Source organism: Schistocerca gregaria, chromosome 4, assembly GCF_023897955.1.
Source record: "Schistocerca gregaria isolate iqSchGreg1 chromosome 4, iqSchGreg1.2, whole genome shotgun sequence".
NCBI lineage: Eukaryota > Metazoa > Arthropoda > Insecta > Orthoptera > Acrididae > Schistocerca > Schistocerca gregaria.
The window spans coordinates 492536371-492555904 of NC_064923.1; the positions used below are offsets into that span (position 1 = coordinate 492536371).

Here is a 19534-nt window from a genome sequence, read left to right on the forward strand (position 1 = left end):
TGGTGGGGAAACCTGCTCGAAATATTTTCCAAATTATTCTTCAGGTGCTGAGCCACAACAGCTGCTGAGCCCGGGGGCCTATAGAGACATCCAATTACCATGACTGAGCCTGCTTTAACCGTGACCTTCACCCAAATCATTTCACAATTCGAATCTCCGTCAATTTCCTTCGATACTATTGCACTTCTTATCGCTATAAACACGCCTCCCCCTACACTGTCCAGCCTATCTCTGCGGTATACATTCCAATCTGAGTTTAGGATTTCATTACTGTTTACATGTGGTTTCAGCCAACTTTCTGTCCCTAGTACTATATGGGCGTTGTGACCGTTTATTAATGAGAGCAGTTCTGGGACCTTTCTATAGACGCTCCTGGAGTTTACTATTAGCACATTAATATTGTTATTCCCTGTTGCATTTTGCCTACTCCTGCCTTGCCGCGTCTCAAGAGGCGTCTTGTCGGGCCTAGGGAGGGAATTCTCTAACCTAAAAAAAACCCATGTGCACTCCACACGTACTCCGCTACCCTCGTAGCCGCTTCCGGCGTGTAGTGCACGCCTGACCTATTCAGGGGGACCCTACATTTCTCCATATCTTTTATCAGTCCTACCTAGTAAGGATCCTATTTTGATGAACATTACTCAAGAATCGGACGAACAGGCGTCTTATTAGCCACTTCTTTCGTGAGTGAGTTACATTTTCTTGAGATTATGTGTAACTCAATCTGGCATCTGCTTTACCTACTGTTTGCTGTATGAGGTCATTCCACTTAAGGCCGCTTGTAACGCAGCAAGTTATTACGAGATAACATTCGTTGCAGTAAGGCACGCAGCCGTCTATTATGGTGGATGCAGGATGGCTATTTTTTAATTTTTTAAATTTTTTTAAATTTTTAGCTCTTCTCACAGCACAGCTGACGCTGCCTGCCGTGAGAACTGCGTAGCGTAACATTCAGTGGCTACCAAGATTCATACCATCTACGAATCTAAATAATCCATATTAGTTATTATCCGATTGTGTTCAAATTTGGTACACAGCCTTTTGTTATGAAGGGAATGATGTTGTCAAAATTTCAGATCTTTGTTTATTATAGTTCCGGAGATAAAGAGAAGTACCTAAAAGTCCTTAAACCTAGGCTTGTTTTTTAAAACCAAGTTAGGAACAATAACAGATCGATTTTCATTATCATTTGAAGCCATTACAAAGTTATCAGTGCATAAAAATCAATTAATTAGAATTTTCTTATTAAAAATTTAGTCACTTTGCATTACGTAATGCAAAAATCGGTCAAAATTATTATTTGACTATATTTTGTTGTGTGAGTACATGAGAATGATTGAGAGAGTGTATGTGGGACATACGTTAAAATTTAATTTCACTTTAAGTAAAACCTTGTACAAACTAACCATGGGAAAGCTACGTTGCAATCACGATTCAGGCGACGTATGTCTATGTGTGCCTGCTTTTGTATAAAAACAGCGAGAATGGATGTTATAGGCGGAATAAGTTTATTTATCAATTTGAAGAATATTTCGCACTTTGCTTATTTTGATTAAACATAATACAATAAATTGATGTTTTGCTGATATTAATTACTATCAAATTAGTGATTGGATGAGGCAAGATTTGCCGCGAGAATGTATAGGAAGGAACCTTCTGATGGGTCCTTTAGATGAACAGCCAATCAGAATTAAGCTGTTCCCACACGAATAGAGGAGTGTGCAGCGAGGGGAGAGTTTAGAGAGAGTGGCTTACTAGCCGGCCTATGGATAACACGATGTTAAATCGTTCCTTGTAAGAAAAATAAAAAACAAAAGAACTCTATAAGATGAGAAAAAATAGTGAGCTACTTTCGATTCGAACATATCGTGACTGAAGCGACTGGAGCTTCGAACATTTTAATGAAAATTTGGTGTTTCGAAGCTAAATATTTTGAGAGATATGAGCGTGTGAACTTTCTGGTCTTAGTATAAACTGGGGTGGAGTGTTTCGTGCTCTGTAAGGAATATTTTGGAGAGCACTTCTTACGAAAAAGACCACTGAAGCGACCGAATGTTTAACTCGCGAATAGTTGTGGGTCTGTGATTGGTAGAACGTGAAAATGAGTCGGGTCGGACTTGCTAAAGTTCTGGCTGCTTTACCAGTGAACGTTCAATTATAATGCTTCACCAGATTAAATACGGGCGTGATAGCCATTTCATGTGTTTCAACATAAATAAAAAAACAGAGTTAATCTAATTTTAAACGCTTTTCTGCAATTAGACTGAATATCTCGAAGGCCCGATTTTTTAATCATGAACTTTCGGGAACTGACTTTCAACTAAAGTTACATGGCTCCTGTGTGGTAGGTGTTAGCTAGTGGTTTCATCAACGCTGCTTTCCACTGCCTAGCACGTGTCTGCTACCACAGAGTGAAGGAACATTGGCAAGAATCCTATCGCGGTAGGTGGACTAAACGAACGCGTTAACACAGACCACCGACCCCGCCCCGCCGCACGCTCTAAAATATTTTACTGTCTATACTACACTCCTGGAAATGGAAAAAAGAACACATTGACACCGGTGTGTCAGACCCAACATACTTGCTCCGGACACTGCGAGAGGGCTGTACAAGCAATGATCACACGCACGGCACAGCGGACACACAAGGAACCGCGGTGTTGGCCGTCGAATGGCGCTAGCTGCGCAGCATTTGTGCATCGCCGCAGTCAGTGTCAGCCAGTTTGCCGTGGCATACGGAGCTCCATCGCAGTCTTTAACAATGGCAGCATGCCACGACAGCGTGGACGTGAACCGTATGTGCAGTTGACGAACTTTGAGCGAGGGCGTATAGTGGGCATGCGGGAGGCCGGGTGGACGTACCGCCGAACTGCTCAACACGTGGGGCGTGAGATCTCCACAGTACATCGATGTTGTCGCCAGTGGTCGGCGGAAGGTGCACGTGCCCGTCGACCTGGGACCGGACCGCAGGGACGCACGGATGCACGCCAAGACCGTAGGATCCTACGCACTGCCGTAGGGGACCGCACCCCCACTTCCCAGCAAATTAGGGACACTGTTGCTCCTGGGGTATCGGCGAGGACTATTCGCAACCGTCTCCATGAAGCTGGGCTGCGGCCCCGCACACCGTTAGGCCGTCCTCCGCTCACGCCCCAACATCGTGCAGCCCGCCTCCAGTGGTGTCGCGACAGGCGTGAATGGTGGGACGAATGGAGACGTGTCGTCTTCAGCGATGACAGTCGCTTCTGCCTTGGTGCCAATTATGGTCGTATGCGTGTTTGGCGCCGTGCAGGTGAGCGCCACAATCAGGACTGCATACGACCGAGGCACACAGGGCCAACACCCGGCATCATGGTGTGGGGAGCGATCTCCTACACTGGCCGTACACCTCTGGTGATCGTCGAGGGGACACTTAATAGTGCACGGTACATCCAAACCGTCATCGAACCCATCGTTCTACCATTCCTAGACCGGCAATGGAACTTGCTGTTCCAACAGGACAATGCACGTCCTCATGTATCACGTGCCACCCAACGTGCTCCAGAAGGTGTAAGGCAACTACCCTGGCCAGCAAGATCTCCAGATCTGTCCCCCATTGAGCATGTTTGGGACTGGATGAAGCGTCGTCTCACGCGGTCTGCACGTCCAGCACGAACGCTGGTCCAACTGAGGCGCCAGTTGGAAATGGCATGGCAAGCCTTTCCACAGGACTACATGCAGCATCTCTACGATCGTCTCCATGGGAGAATAGCAGCCAGCATTGCTGCTGAAGGTTGATATACACTGTACTAGTGCCGACATTGTGCATGCTCTGTTGCCTGTGTCTATGTGCCTGTGGTTCTGTCAGTGTGATCATGTGATGTATCTGACCCCAGGAATGTGTCAATAAAGTTTCCCCTTCCTGGGACAATGAATTCACGGTGTTCTTATTTCAATTTCCAGGAGTGTATTTCCAGAAGTTTGTCATCTGTGCGCAATATGTAACATTTCTGCCAGTATCCCGTCTCCTATCTTCCAAACTTCACAGAAGCTCTCCTGCACACAGTTTTAAGTTTCATATCAGCGCACAATCTGCTGCAGAGTGAAAATCTCATTATGGAAACATCCCCCAGGCTGTGGCTAAGCCATGTCTCCGCAGTATCCTTTCTTTGAGGAGTGCTAGTTCTGCAAGGTCCGCAGGAGAGCTTCTGTAAAGTTTGGAAGGTAGAAGTAAAGCTGTGAGGACCGGGCGTGAGTCGTGCTTCGGTGGCTCAGATGGTAGAGCACTTGCCCGCGAAAGGCAAAGGTCCCGCGTTCGAGTCTCGGTCGGGCACACAGTTTTAATCTGCCAGGAAGTTTCATATCAGCGCACAATCCGCTGCAGAGTGAAAATCTCATTCTGGACTCTGTGCAGAAAGTCCTTTACAAGGATGTTATTCTCGCGTAACCACTCCGCCACAGGCCGTGCATTATGAACAGGTGCTCGAAAGTGTGGAAAGATACAATCGTTATTCCGGATGTGCTCTTCAACGGTGGGAAGCAAGAAGGTGCTTATAACATCAATGTATGTCTGTGCTGTAATAGTGCCACGCAAAACAACAAGGGGTGCAAGCCCTCTCCATGAAAAACACGATCACCCTGTAACACCACCGCCTCCGAATTTTACTGTTTGCACTACACACTCTGGCAAATGTTGTTCACCAGGCATTCGCCATATCCACACCCTGACATCGGACCGCCACATTGTGTACCGTGGTTCGTCACTTCACACAACATTTTTCCAATGTTCAATCGTCCCATGTTAACGATCCTTACACCAAGCAAGGCGTCGTTTGGGATTTACCGGCGTGATGTGTGGCTTATGAGAATTAGCTCGACTATGAAATCCAAGTTTTCTTACCACCTGCCTAACTGTCATAGTACTTCCAACAGATCCTGATGCAGTTTGGAATTCCTGTGTGACGTCTGGATAGACGTCTGCCTATTACACATTACGATCTTCTTCAATTGTCGGCGGTCTCTGCCAATAAATAGACGAGGTCGGTCTGTACGCTTTTGTGCTGTACGTGTCCCTTCACGTTTCCACTTCACTATCACCCAGGGGTGTTTAGGAGTGTGGTAATCTCGAGTATAGATGTATGACACAAGTGACACGCAATTACCTGGCCACGTTCGAAGTCCATGAGTTCCGCGGAGCGCTCCTTTCTGGTCTCTCACGATGTCTAATGACTACTGAGGTCGCTGATATGGAGTACCTCGCAGTAGGTGGCAGCAGAATGCACCTCATATGAAAAAGTGTGTCTTTGGTTGAGTGCGGATACTTGATCACATAGTGTACCTGGGCAACGCACGGTTTCTCCGCTGGTATGCCCATAACCATGTGCATCTGTCCTACGGCCCCTCTTGGAAACGACAAAGATCTTCGCTTTTTTCGAGCCGCTGGGAACCCTTCGTTACACAAGCGATCCACGATAAACTGCTGCTAGAATGAAAGCAACTTCTTTCGCCTAATCTTCGTAAAATCCTGTATGTATCTCATCTGGTCACGATGCCATTCCACTACTAAGCGATTGTAATTGCTTTTCTATTCCGCAATCGGTTATTTCAGTACCTACGATTTGGATGTTCGTGCGCTGTTTGAATGGAGAGAACGTGTTACGATCTTCCGCGGTGAAACAATTTCGGAAGACCGAATTCAGTATTCCGACCTTCTCCATTTTATCTTCCGTTTCGGTACCAGTATTGTTATTGAATGAATGAATAATGGATTTAGAATCTCTTAGTGCGTACGATTTCACGTAAGACCAAAACCTTGTAGGGCTTTTACTCGGATCGGTTGACAAAATTTTACTTTCAGAGCCATTGAACACGTCTGTCATTGCTCTCGTTACTCTGTTTTTCGCTTCGTTCGAAATAGTTTAAATGGCTCTGAGCACTATGGGACTTAACTGGTGAGGTCATCAGTCCCCTAGAACTTAGAACTACTTCAACCTAACTAACCTAAGGACATCACACACATCCATGCCCGAGGCAGGACTCGAACCTGCGACCGTAGCAGTCGCGCGGTTCCGGACTGAGCGCCTTTTTCGCTTCGTTAAGCTTCCGTTTGTCAGCTAGGTTTTGACTTACCATACATGCTGCTTATCTTTATATACGTTCAAAATCTGAAATCCCCTGTTTTGTGTCGGCTTGGTGTAATAAAACCGGACAAATGCGAGTAGGACTCAAGCTCTGAGAGTTCGCATAAAATTAATTATGTACATAGATGATGTTAATAATAATAATAATGATTTTGTGTGGCTCAGTGCCCTGTTCCACGTCCTTCTATTGGACGCCATTTTAGTGACTTTCGTGTACGTCAACTTTTCCAACCCGCGTTGTTTTTAGCGACTTCTCACGTCGCAGAGACGTGAAAGCTAGGTTAAAACAAAGAGCGAAAAATCGATAGTGGGACCGACATTCGATCTCTCGACCTCTCTGATTCCAGGCACGTGCTTTGTCACTTTTTTACTTTAAAAGGCAGTGTGAAATTCTAATATAAAGAAAGTTACACTCAGTCTCTTAAGGGAGCAGAAATTTATCGCCGGCCGCGGTAGCCGTGCGGTTCTGGCGCTGCAGTCCGGAACCGCGGGGCTGCTACGGTCGCAGGTTCGAATCCTGCCTCGGGAATGGGTGTGTGTGATGTCCTTAGGTTAGTTAGGTTTAAGTAGTTCTGAGTTCTAGGGAACGTATGACCTGAGATGTTGAGTCCCATAGTGCTCAGAGCCATTTGAACCATTTGAGCAGAAATTTATCCACTGTACATTTTTACGGTAAATCTGTACCGTCGCGGTACAGACCGCGCGACCGCTACAATCGCAGGTTCGAATCCTGCCTCGGGCATGGATGTATGTGATGTCCTTAGGTTAGTTAGGATTAAGTAGTTCTAAGTTCTAGGGGACTGATGACCTCAGAAGTTAAGTCCCATAGTGCTCAGAATCATTTTTTTGTACCGTTGCGTGTCCACTACCCGTTAGCGAGTACTGTAAGTCGAGTCATCTCTCGCATGAGTGTTTTTATCCAGTTGTGTAACGGAGCATGCCACCACAAGCCTCAGGTACGCGCATCCAAAATCAGCCGATACGCTGCCGATAAAATGTAAGAGTGAACGTTTTGGTACAGTGAGTCCCGAAAGCGGGGCAACTGCTGGCTGCATCAGCATGCAGAATGGTTACATGGTACTGGCAATACCCCAAGTGATCGACTCCGCCATCGCCAGCAATCACGAACTGTACAAAAGGCCGCATGGTATCAGTAGCAACACATTTGTTACATTTTTCTGTATCACTGACCCCAATCCGATGTAGTAGGGATCAAATTAGTTATTAGTTTATCCCAAGAAGAAGCCACTGCCACAGAATGAACCGGGAAGTAACATTGTTCCAAAGTGTCTTCCAGGGCATTCACTCCGACAGAAAGCGAGCGATAATCGGGTCGTAATTACCGGCCCCTACAACACATCGGCACCCTAGTAGCTCACTGCTAGGTAAAATTCACTAACGAGGCAAAGTTTAAAATTAAGGCGACAAACATTAACAGGCCGAGCAAAACTCGGTGGATGCACGAATGTGAAGAGCCGAGCTGTGGAAGTATGTGAGTGCTGAGTAATAATCGAGAGCATATGCCGAATATATAAAACAGAGGCTGTGGTCTCCTTATCAGAGAGAGGCCTAAACCTCCTAAGATACGTGGTTTTGTCGTTATAGTATAGCACAATGTCAATGTATTATGTTAAGAACGCTGCCAGAGAGTGAGCGTGAACAACTGGGGAAATGCCGCGCGGAGTGGCCGAGCGGTTAGAGGCACCATATCACGGATTGCATGGCCCCTCCCGCCAGAGGTTCGAGTCTTCCCTCGGGCATGGCTGTGTGTGTTCTTAGAAGAAGTTAGTTGAAGTAGTGTGTAAGTCTATGGACCGATGACCTCAGCAGTTTGGTCCCTTGACACACACACACACACACACACACACACACACACACACACACACACAGTCGCAACTGGGCAATGTAAAATGCCTTACACAAAACGTATGTATCCAAAATGCGATTTCTTTTAATAATTATAACTCGACGCTTCTCGTGTTCCAGTATTGCCCCCTGAATCTTGTCATTTACAAAGTGGTTGAAATGGCTCTAAGTACTATGGGACTGAACGTCTGAGGTCATCAGTCCTCTAACTAAGCTAAGGACATCACACACATCCATGCACGAGGTAGGACTCGAACCTGTGTCCGTAACAGCAGCGCGGTTCCGGACTGAAGAGACTAGAACGCTCAGCGGCCGGCTTGTCAGTTGCCGTTTTCGAGTTAAATGTCGCCATTTTAAGAGAGTAAAAATCGACAATGAGCCCCGATGACTTATGCCTGTCTACAGCAGTATTCCACAGAACAACAACATCACAGAGGCCCCGAAATGTGAGAATTTTACTTTTATCCTCATTCATCGGTGCACTAGAGACTCGACAATAATAATCTAAATCCGTCTTTAACAAGGGAGGCTCCTCCCCACTACGGCGGAGAAGAACCCACACAGCGTCTGCATGCGGCTGAGCCGCAAGGGTCGCACCAGAAAGGATTGAAGTATTGGCATTGAAAGTGGGCTGTTCTGTGGCACGCACCGACTAATCGCCGTCGTCAGTGTCAGCTGACCATTAACGAGTGTCTTCGTCGCGGTGCCCTGAAACATGTGTGGGAAATAACTACGCGTTCCTCAGGTGTAAAACCGATTGTCTCCAACAACTATGAGAAACACTGTCAAATTCCTCGTTAAAATCCAGAAAAGCAAGGGCACATTAAATAAAAGTGATTGTACCAACGAGAATCACATCCCGGTACTCCAATATTGGATTCCAGATGTCGCGGAGGTCAACTCTGATGCTCCCCAGTCACGTTCGCCTGCAGAGAAAATAACCTGCTATTGACTGCCCTGGCAACAGTTTTGCCATCAGAATTAAGGTAACTGAGAGGACGGAACGAATCCACAGTCACACGGCCACACTGTTTCGGTATTAATACTATTTTACCCACCTTAAAGTATGCAGACACATTTCTCCTCTGCAAAAACCCGTTTAATGTCTCCGTAAAATGTCGCATCCGAGAGGAGCCAAAAGCGGACGCACAACTCTTTAGGGAGACCAGCCGGAACAGATGATTTACGGCAGAGAGAAGCAGCAATAAGAGCAAGAGCCAAGTGTGCCTGAAAGACGGCTAATAATTCAACGTTCTGAGCAGCCATGGCCCTCTCACTTACGGCTCCATAATCGGGAACGGGTCTCACATTGTTATCCACTGCATATAGTTCCGCGTAGTATTGCAGGGGAGTACGAACAATATCACATCGCTCATTCTGTTGACGGTCTGCAGAAACTTTGAGGGACGTAATGAAGGAGCGACGACGTCGCGACTGATAGCGAATTAGGTGACACAATGATGTCAGTTCTCATTCAAGGAGAGGCCGAGGTTTAAGATTCGACATGCAAACACTCCGATACCGCTTCAACTGCAGCAGCTTTGTTTTAATTGGACAAACGTCCTGGATTCGCTATAGGGGAGTTACCTGCTCGTTCATATCTTTTACACAACATAGAATGATAAAAATCGTAAATTTTCCTAAAGTCTCTCTCTAGAGTAGCGCAGTGTGATTGTAAGAACTGACGTAGTTTTGGCTTCGCTGAATCTGTCCACCATCCAGCAGCGAAGAATAACGCATAGCAGAACGGAGGCAACGCTTCCGCACTGCGCCGTTCTAGGTCTACAGTAGCCAGCAGAGTGGTATGATCAGGAAAGAAAGTGAAGATAACGTCAACCGTAAGAATCATATCGCATCAAAAATCAAATTAAACATTTCGACATGGTTACAAGAGGTGATGGTGAAGCACGTGTATCTAACCAATGGGGGATACTTCTGCTCTCACACCTCACACGAAGGCATCGATTGAAGCAATTCACTACAAAAATTATAATGTGGAGACTGATCGCTAGGAAGTAAAAAACAATTATAATCGCTATCTAACATAAGACGCCAAGGTCTCTTGCGCAAAACACAGACAACCTCCTCTTTGTAAAACCGAGAAAGCGCAACTGTATGACCCGAAGTAAACGTAAAACAACCAAGGTGGGTCAAAAAGACCATAGCCTATCCCCATAACAGAAATCAAGTATTTCAATAACGGCAGTGGGAATACGCTCACGAAAGGAAAGGGCTGTACCAATCGCGGACTGAGGAGCCAAGTCGAAAACAGTCTGAAATCCAGGGAGAGCAAACCTGGTGAATAAAACTTCCGACAAAAGTACAATAGTAGCACAGGAAACGTAAATAATCTGACGTAACGAAGCCAAACGTAAATCTGATTCAATTGAATTAACTTTTAGGGAAATTAAGATGTAAACTTGAGTTATAAATCAGAATAAGAACAGGACAAAACGGCAACAGAAAGAATAAAACAAAAACTTATTCCACCCTTCGACCGTTACAGTCCATCGCCGTATCCATCGATGAATCTGAGGGACGGAAGCTAGCGCCGCATCCTGCCGAACCTTTATGCTTACATCTTTCCTTTGTATCAGCAGGATAATGCTGTATTCTTTGTTTATGACGGTCGTGTGGCAAGTTATCCTCCGCCGCCGCATCGTTCACCGCATCCGAACAAACATTGCCGGCCCTCAATCGGGATTGTCTGCACAGGAGAAACACAATTAGGCGGCAGACCGAGCGTCACGGGAGACAGATCATATGAAACTACTATCGACTTCAGCTTCTGTAAGAATAAGAAAATGTCGTCGGGACTACAATACGCTGTTCATTATAAGAATAAGTCTGATGTAAACATTGCACCACGTATTCTTCCGCGTTTTCTTGAATCTCATTAGATTTCGTTTCACGTGGAGCGGTGGAGCGGAAGACAAGCTGTGCCCAATACAGCGAAGTATCATCATCAGGCGTAGGTTTTACGCTGTGTTATATGCAGATAAACGGAACGATAATGCGTGACAAAACTTTATCGGCGCGTTGGCCAAGCAGCTGGTCCAAAACTAACGTCTAATGATGTGCACACTTGCAGTTCAGACGTAAAAAGACACATGCAGAGAAACAATATAGCTTAGAATGTTATTTAATTTTTAAAGAGAATGGAATAAATTTCCGCAAAACTCCAGCACTACCACACGCTTCTTGGGCGACTAGACGAAATGCATAAAATGCTCTCGTTTTCACCTAACATGGCATTATAATTACAAACAAGAGCGATGAAAATATCTAGCTTAAACACGGTGTGATTTTTCTGAGCGAGCGATGTGTGATGCAAAAGCGTACTGCATGGATTATACCGCATTGTTGAATACTTAAGCCACTGAACTTATTAATTAAAGTCAGTCGTCTGGTAATCTATTAGCTCTTTCCATATCCGAATCCGAGAAATACATTTCAGTTCTCTAACTGTCCTGTGCTACGTTGATAACGAGTCGATCAACAAAAAGCCGGCCAGAGTGACCGAGCTGTTGTAGGCGCTACAGTCAGGAACCGCGCGACCGCTGCGGTCACAGGTTCGAATTCTGCCTCGGGCATGGATGTGTGTGATGTCCTTAGGTTAAAGTAGTCCTACGTTCTAGGGGACTGATGACCTCAGAAGTTAAGTCCCATAGTGCTCAGAGCCATTTGAACCATTTTGATCAACAACAGAATCGAAGAAGCCACCCAGGCACCGCATTTCCTCTTCTTCTTTTATGACGTGCCGTTCTATACCGACAGGGAAGACGAGCGACGTGCTCTGATCCAACAGGTGGAATGAACGGAACAGGCGCGAGCGAGTCTACATCAAGTGTTCCCACCTAGAAGAGGTTCAGGGGAAACAGCCGCAGAAAATTAAGGAATACCAGGAAAGCCCAACTCATCTCTCGGCTCAATAGTCCTGACTCCATCTCTACCATCGAGAGAATCAACAGATGCACGAGGTTCAGGGGATCAGGGGTAGGGCCGAGTGAAAGACGTCAGCAGTACCCTCAACCTTCCCACAGCACCCCTTCGGTCGTATTGACACAAAATTAGCTGCAGCGAAATTCAAATCCTTCCGTTGGTTGTCGTTAGCAGAAGACTGTCCAGCCCCTGATCCAGTTCCACTGGGGACAAGGTCCGCCACTGTTAACTTACGCCGCTGTTCAAGAGAAGATCGCAAAGCAGAAACCCTTCTCGGACAATTGGTACGCGAATGACCGGTCTCGTTACACAAAAGCAGATCCTATCCTGGCCACTATATGTAACGTGTTTATGGTAATAACATACTTCAAAATGAGACGGGATGCCGCTGTAACTTTGAAGTTTGCTTTGGCTGGACCATCGTCCAAGGCCAATATTTTTAGCTTCATCATACTTCAGCAAAACGTCTTTAAGGTAAACATTATCTGCCTCTGGAGATAGGCTGAACACACGAAAATTCTGCATTCAGCGTTAGCTATCAGAAGGAGGAATTACTGAGTAATCTCTGAGACGGAAAGGAACCTGGGGACCATGTTTAAGCACTAATTTTTCCACTTAAAAAAAAATCGTTCAAATGGCTCTGAGCACTATGGTACTTAACATATGATGTCATCAGTCCCCTAGAACTCAGAACAACTTAAACCTAACTAACCTAAGGACATCACACACATCCATGTCCGAGGCAGGATTCGAACCTGCGACCGTAGTGGTCGCGCGGTTTCAGACTGAAGCGGTTAGAACCGCTCGGCAACTCCGGCCGGCTCCACTTACAAATTTAACAAAGGAAACATAAATTTTGGTGTCAACATACGAAGTGTGTACTTCATCCGATGTCAAACCAATCGTGGATTTCCAGAGAACTGGGCTGCACATGACGGGTCGACTTAGCAAAAGAAAACCCACTGTACCTCTACGTGCAGTATAGCTGGGCGCCAAGGAAACAAAAGAAACGGACGACGCCGCTGCCAAGAGCACACTTAAGCGAACACAAAATCATCTCAAGTAAATATAAAACTTCCAATACTCGTAGCGCTGTGACGGAGCGGAAGTAAACAACTTCCTACCTGTACGGCTTCGCAAGCGCAACTACCGCTAAACCACAAGGACCGACACGTATGTAGACAGTTCAAATGGCTCTGAGCACTATGGGAATTAACATCTGAGGTCATCAGTCCCCTACACTTAGAACTACTTAAACCTAACTAACCTAAGGACATCACACACATCCTTGCCCGAGGCAGGATTCGAACCTGCGACCGTAGTAGTCGCGCGGTTCCAGACTGAAGCGCCTAGAACCGCTCGGCCACAACGGCCGGCTAGACAGTTCTTTTCTACGTTTTGACGAGTGAGTTTGCGAGCATCAAAATATATGACATATATGACCGTACATTCGATTGCATTGATTCAGAGTCTTAAATTATTTACACATAATATTTGACATAAATCTGAATTTTAATACCTCTACCCATCCCTGAGGAAACAGGATCTTAACAGTCAGACAGACAAAGAAGTGGAGAGCAAACTGATTCTATGTGGATTTAGTTCTTACCAATTGATGTATGGGACTCTAAAAACTAATGACTTTGACATCCAGAGGCCTGATTTAATGAACATACAATGAAGTCATTGCTCTACAGGGTAAGATGAAGCTAGAAAAAGAGGTTCTCAGAAACTGATCAGGTTTACTTTTTGTTTTGATATGACAGAGAAAGATGGCGCAGTAATTAGTTACTGTGCGCGTACTTGGCGGGATTATGGTTAAAATCAGTCACTAGTGATCCAGATTGTGCTATCTGCGGTTTCCCTAAATCGGATAAGCCGAATTCCGAGATGGCCTTCCAAGACTATGTCCAGTTTAGTTACTTGTGCTTCCCAATCTTAGCTTGTGCTCTGTATCAATTGAAATTTGACTCACTGTATTTGTTGTTTGAAACTCACTTAATTGCTCCCTTTCTTTTTCGACATCGGTGTATGGTTGTCTATTCTTCAACCTAAACTGATTAGTTTCTGGTAGTGTTTGTTGTACATGAGCAGTGGCACAATAAATATTCTAGAATATTGCTGAAGTGTGTGGGACCCATACCAGATAGGATTAACAGCGGAAATTGAACGTATACAGAGGTGGGCTGCATGGAGGATCACAGTTTTGTTTAATCCGTGGGAGAGTGTCACAGAGATACTGAAGGAAATGAATTCTAAAATTGACGATATCTGTTGCTGTACACATGCCAGTGTTCTAACGTTTACATAGCTGAACCGTTACGGGTGAATAGTACCGTCCAGGATTATCAGGAAACAATTGGCGTTTTACTTGCAAACACGACACACGCAACATACTGAACGCTGATGACCGATCGTAACGGACAACTGGAGATCAAGGATTTTTCGGATCAAAAAGGCCAACAAATAACTCAGCTCAAAAAATAGTTTGACAGGAGAACAGTTTCATAAACGAAGTTTATGAATCAAAGATACGTCAGGAAAACATCTGTAATTAATGAAGTTAAGTGTACGTGTGAGATACAACAGAAATGTATTTCCAAACAGGGCAGTCTTGTCCTTAGAACATGTTTGACACTTAAAAATTGATGTAGTGCTGCGTAAGTCTGCATCTATCAGCATTCTGACGAATACAACGTGTGATACTGCATACTGCTCTACCTTTCTTTTAGACAGAGGGAATAAAGCGTTCATGACGTTTATTATCGTCCAACACACGTCGTCTTTTGTCATTGTCTCTAAAGGAATAAAAACTCATTTATCACTTTGTCCATAGAGAGAATGTCGTTTTGTTAGTAAAAAGAATGTCATTCTTCTTGGAAATACGCTCGCAGCGCAAAAAATAGCAAACAGGTTACCACTACTCCGTCAATGTTCCTACTGAGGGCATCCCAGACACACTTTACGAGACTCAGTCTAAGAAGTGGAGTGCAGCACTTGACGGGCTAAACTATTTGGCTTTCAACAGATCAGGCACATATCTTCCGTCTTTGTTGTAGATTAAAGGCAATCCTTTCCTCGCCGACGTACAGTGTCGTGAAATATGTTACCTCTATAAATTTGCACAGTCATAATTTCGCGCCGAAAAACATTTAGCGTCGAGCTAAACACACACACACACACACACACACACACACATACACACACACACACATACATACATACATGCGTGTACACAAACATAATAACAAGAGCACGGCATCGCCTGACGACGTCCATTTCATATATCATTGTAGCTTCTGGTTTCTGCGAAATTATCAAGCCAAACACCAGACTATCCATAAAAATAATGTTCCTGAAATCGTCTACAGATACTGGGACACCCATTACGAACGCTCTCTCCAGTGGCAGTAGGATGTAGGGTGACACTGTAATGTGTACGTAAAATCAAACGATGTATAGATAATGCTGAAAGGAATGGAAAAGTTATGCAAGGAAAACCAGTATTTACGGCGCTATCGGCTACTTTTGTACATATCACAAATCATAAATCGCAAGACCATGAAATTAACTAATTCATACGCAAAATTATCATTTTATTGATATGTAACGCACTTGCTTCATCTAATCTACCTCTACCCAAATATTGTGCAAGACACTGTTGAAGTACATGGCAGATGGTAGTTAGCTTGTTAGGGTTTACTGCCATCCCACTCGTGTATGGAGCATAGAATAATGACTGCTTAAATTCTTCTGTGCCCACTGTAATCTGTCTAATCTTGTCTTCACGGTTCGTACTGAAGCGATACATGAGGGGATGTAGAATATCTCTAGGTTGTGCACTTTCTTGAAACTTTGTAAGTAACGTCTAGATGTATAACTGGCCAGTAACTCTAGAAAAATGTCTTATTCTTTGATTAGCCTGTCATCACTAAATGACGAGAGTCGTTTAGCGAATAGTGCGTACATTACATTGTTCTATCGGTCGCGCATTGTCGACACGAGACAGGAAACTGGCAAGTCTGTCGCGCATTACTGTAGCTAGTAGCTTGGGAGATTGGCGCCGCACTAGAACAACTTCGACTTCGCACCCCGCCCGCTATCGACACCACACTTTTTTTTTGTTCACGACGAATTTACTCTTCACTGTCAGCTCGCGTTCGGTACTGTGGTTTCTATCTTATATTTGTTTTTCTGCCGGTGTTAGTTGTTCGTTAACAGTTGAAAACTGGACATACACTCACACTCATGACCGAGGGAGGACTCGAACCTCCGCCGGGACCAGCCGCACAGTCCATGACTACAGCGCCTTGGACCGCTCGGCTAACCCTCGCGGCTAGCCGATTGTGTAGGTGCTCACTGAAAGCAATAGAAGAGCTGGAAAATGACTTTTTGCTAAGATGATCCCGCAGCGACGGAAATCCCCAATCTAAAGACCGTTGCATTAGTCTGTGTTTTGTGTTGCACTGATATATTTATGGCTAATTGGCTCTGTGCTGAGATCTGACAAGTCTGACAAGATGTTAGTTTTATGGGAGACAGTTATTCTAGCTAAGTTGCCCAGTACACGGAAATTGTAATATGCATGTGGGTGACATGTACTGCGTCTTGACTACACGCTCGGTGCTTGGTCGATTATATGAAACGACAGAGAAATACATACACTCGTCTCCCACTGGCTGTCTAGAGCACCCTCTTATAGTAAAGTATTCCCTCTCCTGATCTCTGATTAGCTGCCCCAGATTAGGCAGACACTACTGAACGACCTGAAGAACGGGTGGTGTCAGTCTGAGGATGAATGTGCATGGAGAAAGTGAGTGTTGGCAACGGACTTATAACTGTGTGACATATTCTGCGTAAGGAACACAGTTGTAGAAGAAACAAGGTGAGAGGGTGGAAAATTTGCGACGTGTGCCCAAGCTGTACGCGTCCAATGTCAACCGGCACGTGAAACGTCTAACTGTTGCAACCAGTTCACATCGTTAACTTTCCGGCAGTAATGTCGAGCGGACATGTTTCAGTAAATTTTAGTTATTACTGTTTCTACTGTGTTTTATTCTGAAGGCATTTTCACAGAAAAAAATATACTCAGGGTGACGAGACGAATAAATTACAATAGCATTACTATTCTTTAATGGGCCACGGTGATCCCTTGTCCCTTATACCTAAACTGACAGAAAATGTCTCCGAACTTCCTCCGAAATTTAATCGGTGGAGTTCATGTTTCAGACCATAATGTCCACATTGAACTGGTAGCGTTGACAGCATCAACGAAGTGATACATTCTACTAGGTATAAGTCAACTGCCTAAATATCTCGTACGAGTTTGACTGACATGCAATACTGCCAATGCTGTCCCCTCACTCTGGTTATTTTCGATTGGGAATGTTTACCTAGTTGACATCTACTGCCAAGCATAAGGCTATTGGCAGTTGTTTTTAGATCATTTTTAATTCGATACATCTGTTTCTTAAACGCTGAATCTAAAGTGAGTGATACTCAGTTTCCTTGCCGACTAACGTTTTGTATTTCACGAGGCAGTGCGTGTTTGTGGTTTGCACATACAGTACTGGCCGTTTAAATTGCTACACCAAGAAGAAATGCTGAAGATAAACGGGTATTCATTGGACAAATATACTAGAACTGACATGTAATTCCACTTTCACGCAATTTGGGTGCATAGATCCTGAGGAATCAATACGCAGAACAACCACCTCCGGCCGTAATAACGGCCTTGATACGCCTGGGCAATGAGTCAAACAGAGCTAGAATGGTGTGTACAGATACAGCCCTTCTTGCACCCAGGTTCGTAGTTGAGTACACCGTGGCAAGCGCTCCTGTCTGTGATGCAGCACCAAGGGTAATCGCAGCCACGACTCCGGGCTGATAGTCCACGCTGCTGCAAACGTCAACGAACTGTTCGTGCAGATCGTTGTTGTCTTGCAAACGTCCCCATCTGTTGACTCAGGGATCGAGACGTGGCTGCACGATCCGTTACAGCCATGCGAATAAGATGCTTGTCATCTCGATTGCTAGTGATACGAGGCCGTTGGGATCCAGCACGGCGTTGCGTATTACCCTCCTGAACCCACCGATTCCATATTCTGCTAACAGTTATTGGATCTCGACCAACGCGAGAACAACCTGGCAACGCCGGTCACCTGCTGTTTGTGTATGACAAATGGGTTGGAAACTTTCCTCATGTCAGCACGTTGTAGGTGCCGCCACCGGCGCCAACCTCGTGTGAAGGCTCTGAAAAGGTAATCATTTGCATATCACAGCATCTTCTTCCTGTCGGTTACGTTTCGCTTCTGTAGCACGTCATCTTCTTGGTGTAGCAATTTTAATGGCTGGTAGTGTAATTTATGGGAAGGAGTCTGAGTATTCGGCTGGCCGCAGGACGGTGCACAACGCACTGCTGGGTCTGCTGGGCCGGGACTCGCTGCACCAGCTGGAGGCGGTGGCCGGCGACGCGGCGCGCTGCGCCCGGCTCTGCGTGGCGCTCTTCAGCCAGGAGGTGGCCGCGCTCTACCTGCGCCAGTACCCCAGGCAGCTGCTCGACACCATCAAGAATCAGGTCAGTGGGCCTTCAGAAAGCTGCTGTTTACCTGCTGCTGTGTATCAGGTCGCTGTCTCCACCAGCACAAGTTACTCAACTGTCTGCTCGACATCTTCAAGTCCTCAAGCGGCATATCGGTGTCTCTACCTGTGCCAGTCCTCTGAACACCACCTAGACTTCGCAAAGCATCAAGTCAGTGTCTCTATTTTGTGCCAGTTCTCTGAACATGTGCTGGACACCGTCAACCATCAGGTCAGAATCTCTACTTGGCACCAGTCTCCCAGATAACTGCTGCACAGTCAAACACCAGGTTAATGTCTCACATGCGCCACTTTACCAGAAATTTGCCCGATACTCTCAACAACCAAATTACAGTCTGTAGCAGCGCCGTTTCACCAAACACTGCTTTTTGAGGTACCTGGTGAGTGTCTCTGCCTTCGTCAGTTCCCCAAACACTTTCTGGACCCTTAAAGCACCAAGTCATTGTCTCTACCCGCACCAGTTTCCCAGACACCTACTGGACAACCTCAAACAATAGGCTAGCATGAATGCGACCCGTTTCTCAAACACCTGATGGGTACCTGCCACATCAGGTGTGCGACTCTACTGGCGCCAGTTCCTTTAGCACCTGCTGCAAGCCCTCAAGCTCCACTTGTGACAATTCCCCAAACTCTGGATACGCTCAGACACCAGATCAGTGTTTTTACCGGCACCAGCTCCCCGCCGGCCGCTGTGGCTGAGCGGTTCTAGGCACTTCAGCTTGGAACTGCGCTGCTGCTACTGACGCAGGTTCGAATACTGCCTCGGACATGGATGTGTGTGATGTCCTTAGGTTAGCAAAGTTCAAGTAGTCCTAAGTCTAAGGGACTGATGGCCTCAGATGTTAAGTCCCAGAGTGCTTAGAGCTATTTTGAACCAGCTCCCCAAAAACCTATTGGACACCTTGATGTAGCAGATTAGGGTCTGTATGTGTGCCTGCTACTCAACCACCTGCTGAACAGTCAGAAATGTGGTTAGTGTCTCTATCTGCGCCATTTCAAGTAATATT

At 45.6% G+C, this 19534-nt stretch overlaps 1 protein-coding gene across 1 annotated transcript in view; it reads left to right on the forward strand.

Moving 5' to 3' along the window:
* LOC126267782 (endothelin-converting enzyme-like 1) overlaps nucleotides 1-19534 on the forward strand; it is a 340693-nt gene that overhangs the window by 261654 nt on the left and 59505 nt on the right. Inside the window, exon 10 of the mRNA XM_049973087.1 lies at nucleotides 18327-18504. Within this exon, the coding sequence (XP_049829044.1) occupies nucleotides 18327-18504 (178 nt within the window). The remainder of the gene's footprint in view (nucleotides 1-18326; nucleotides 18505-19534) is intronic.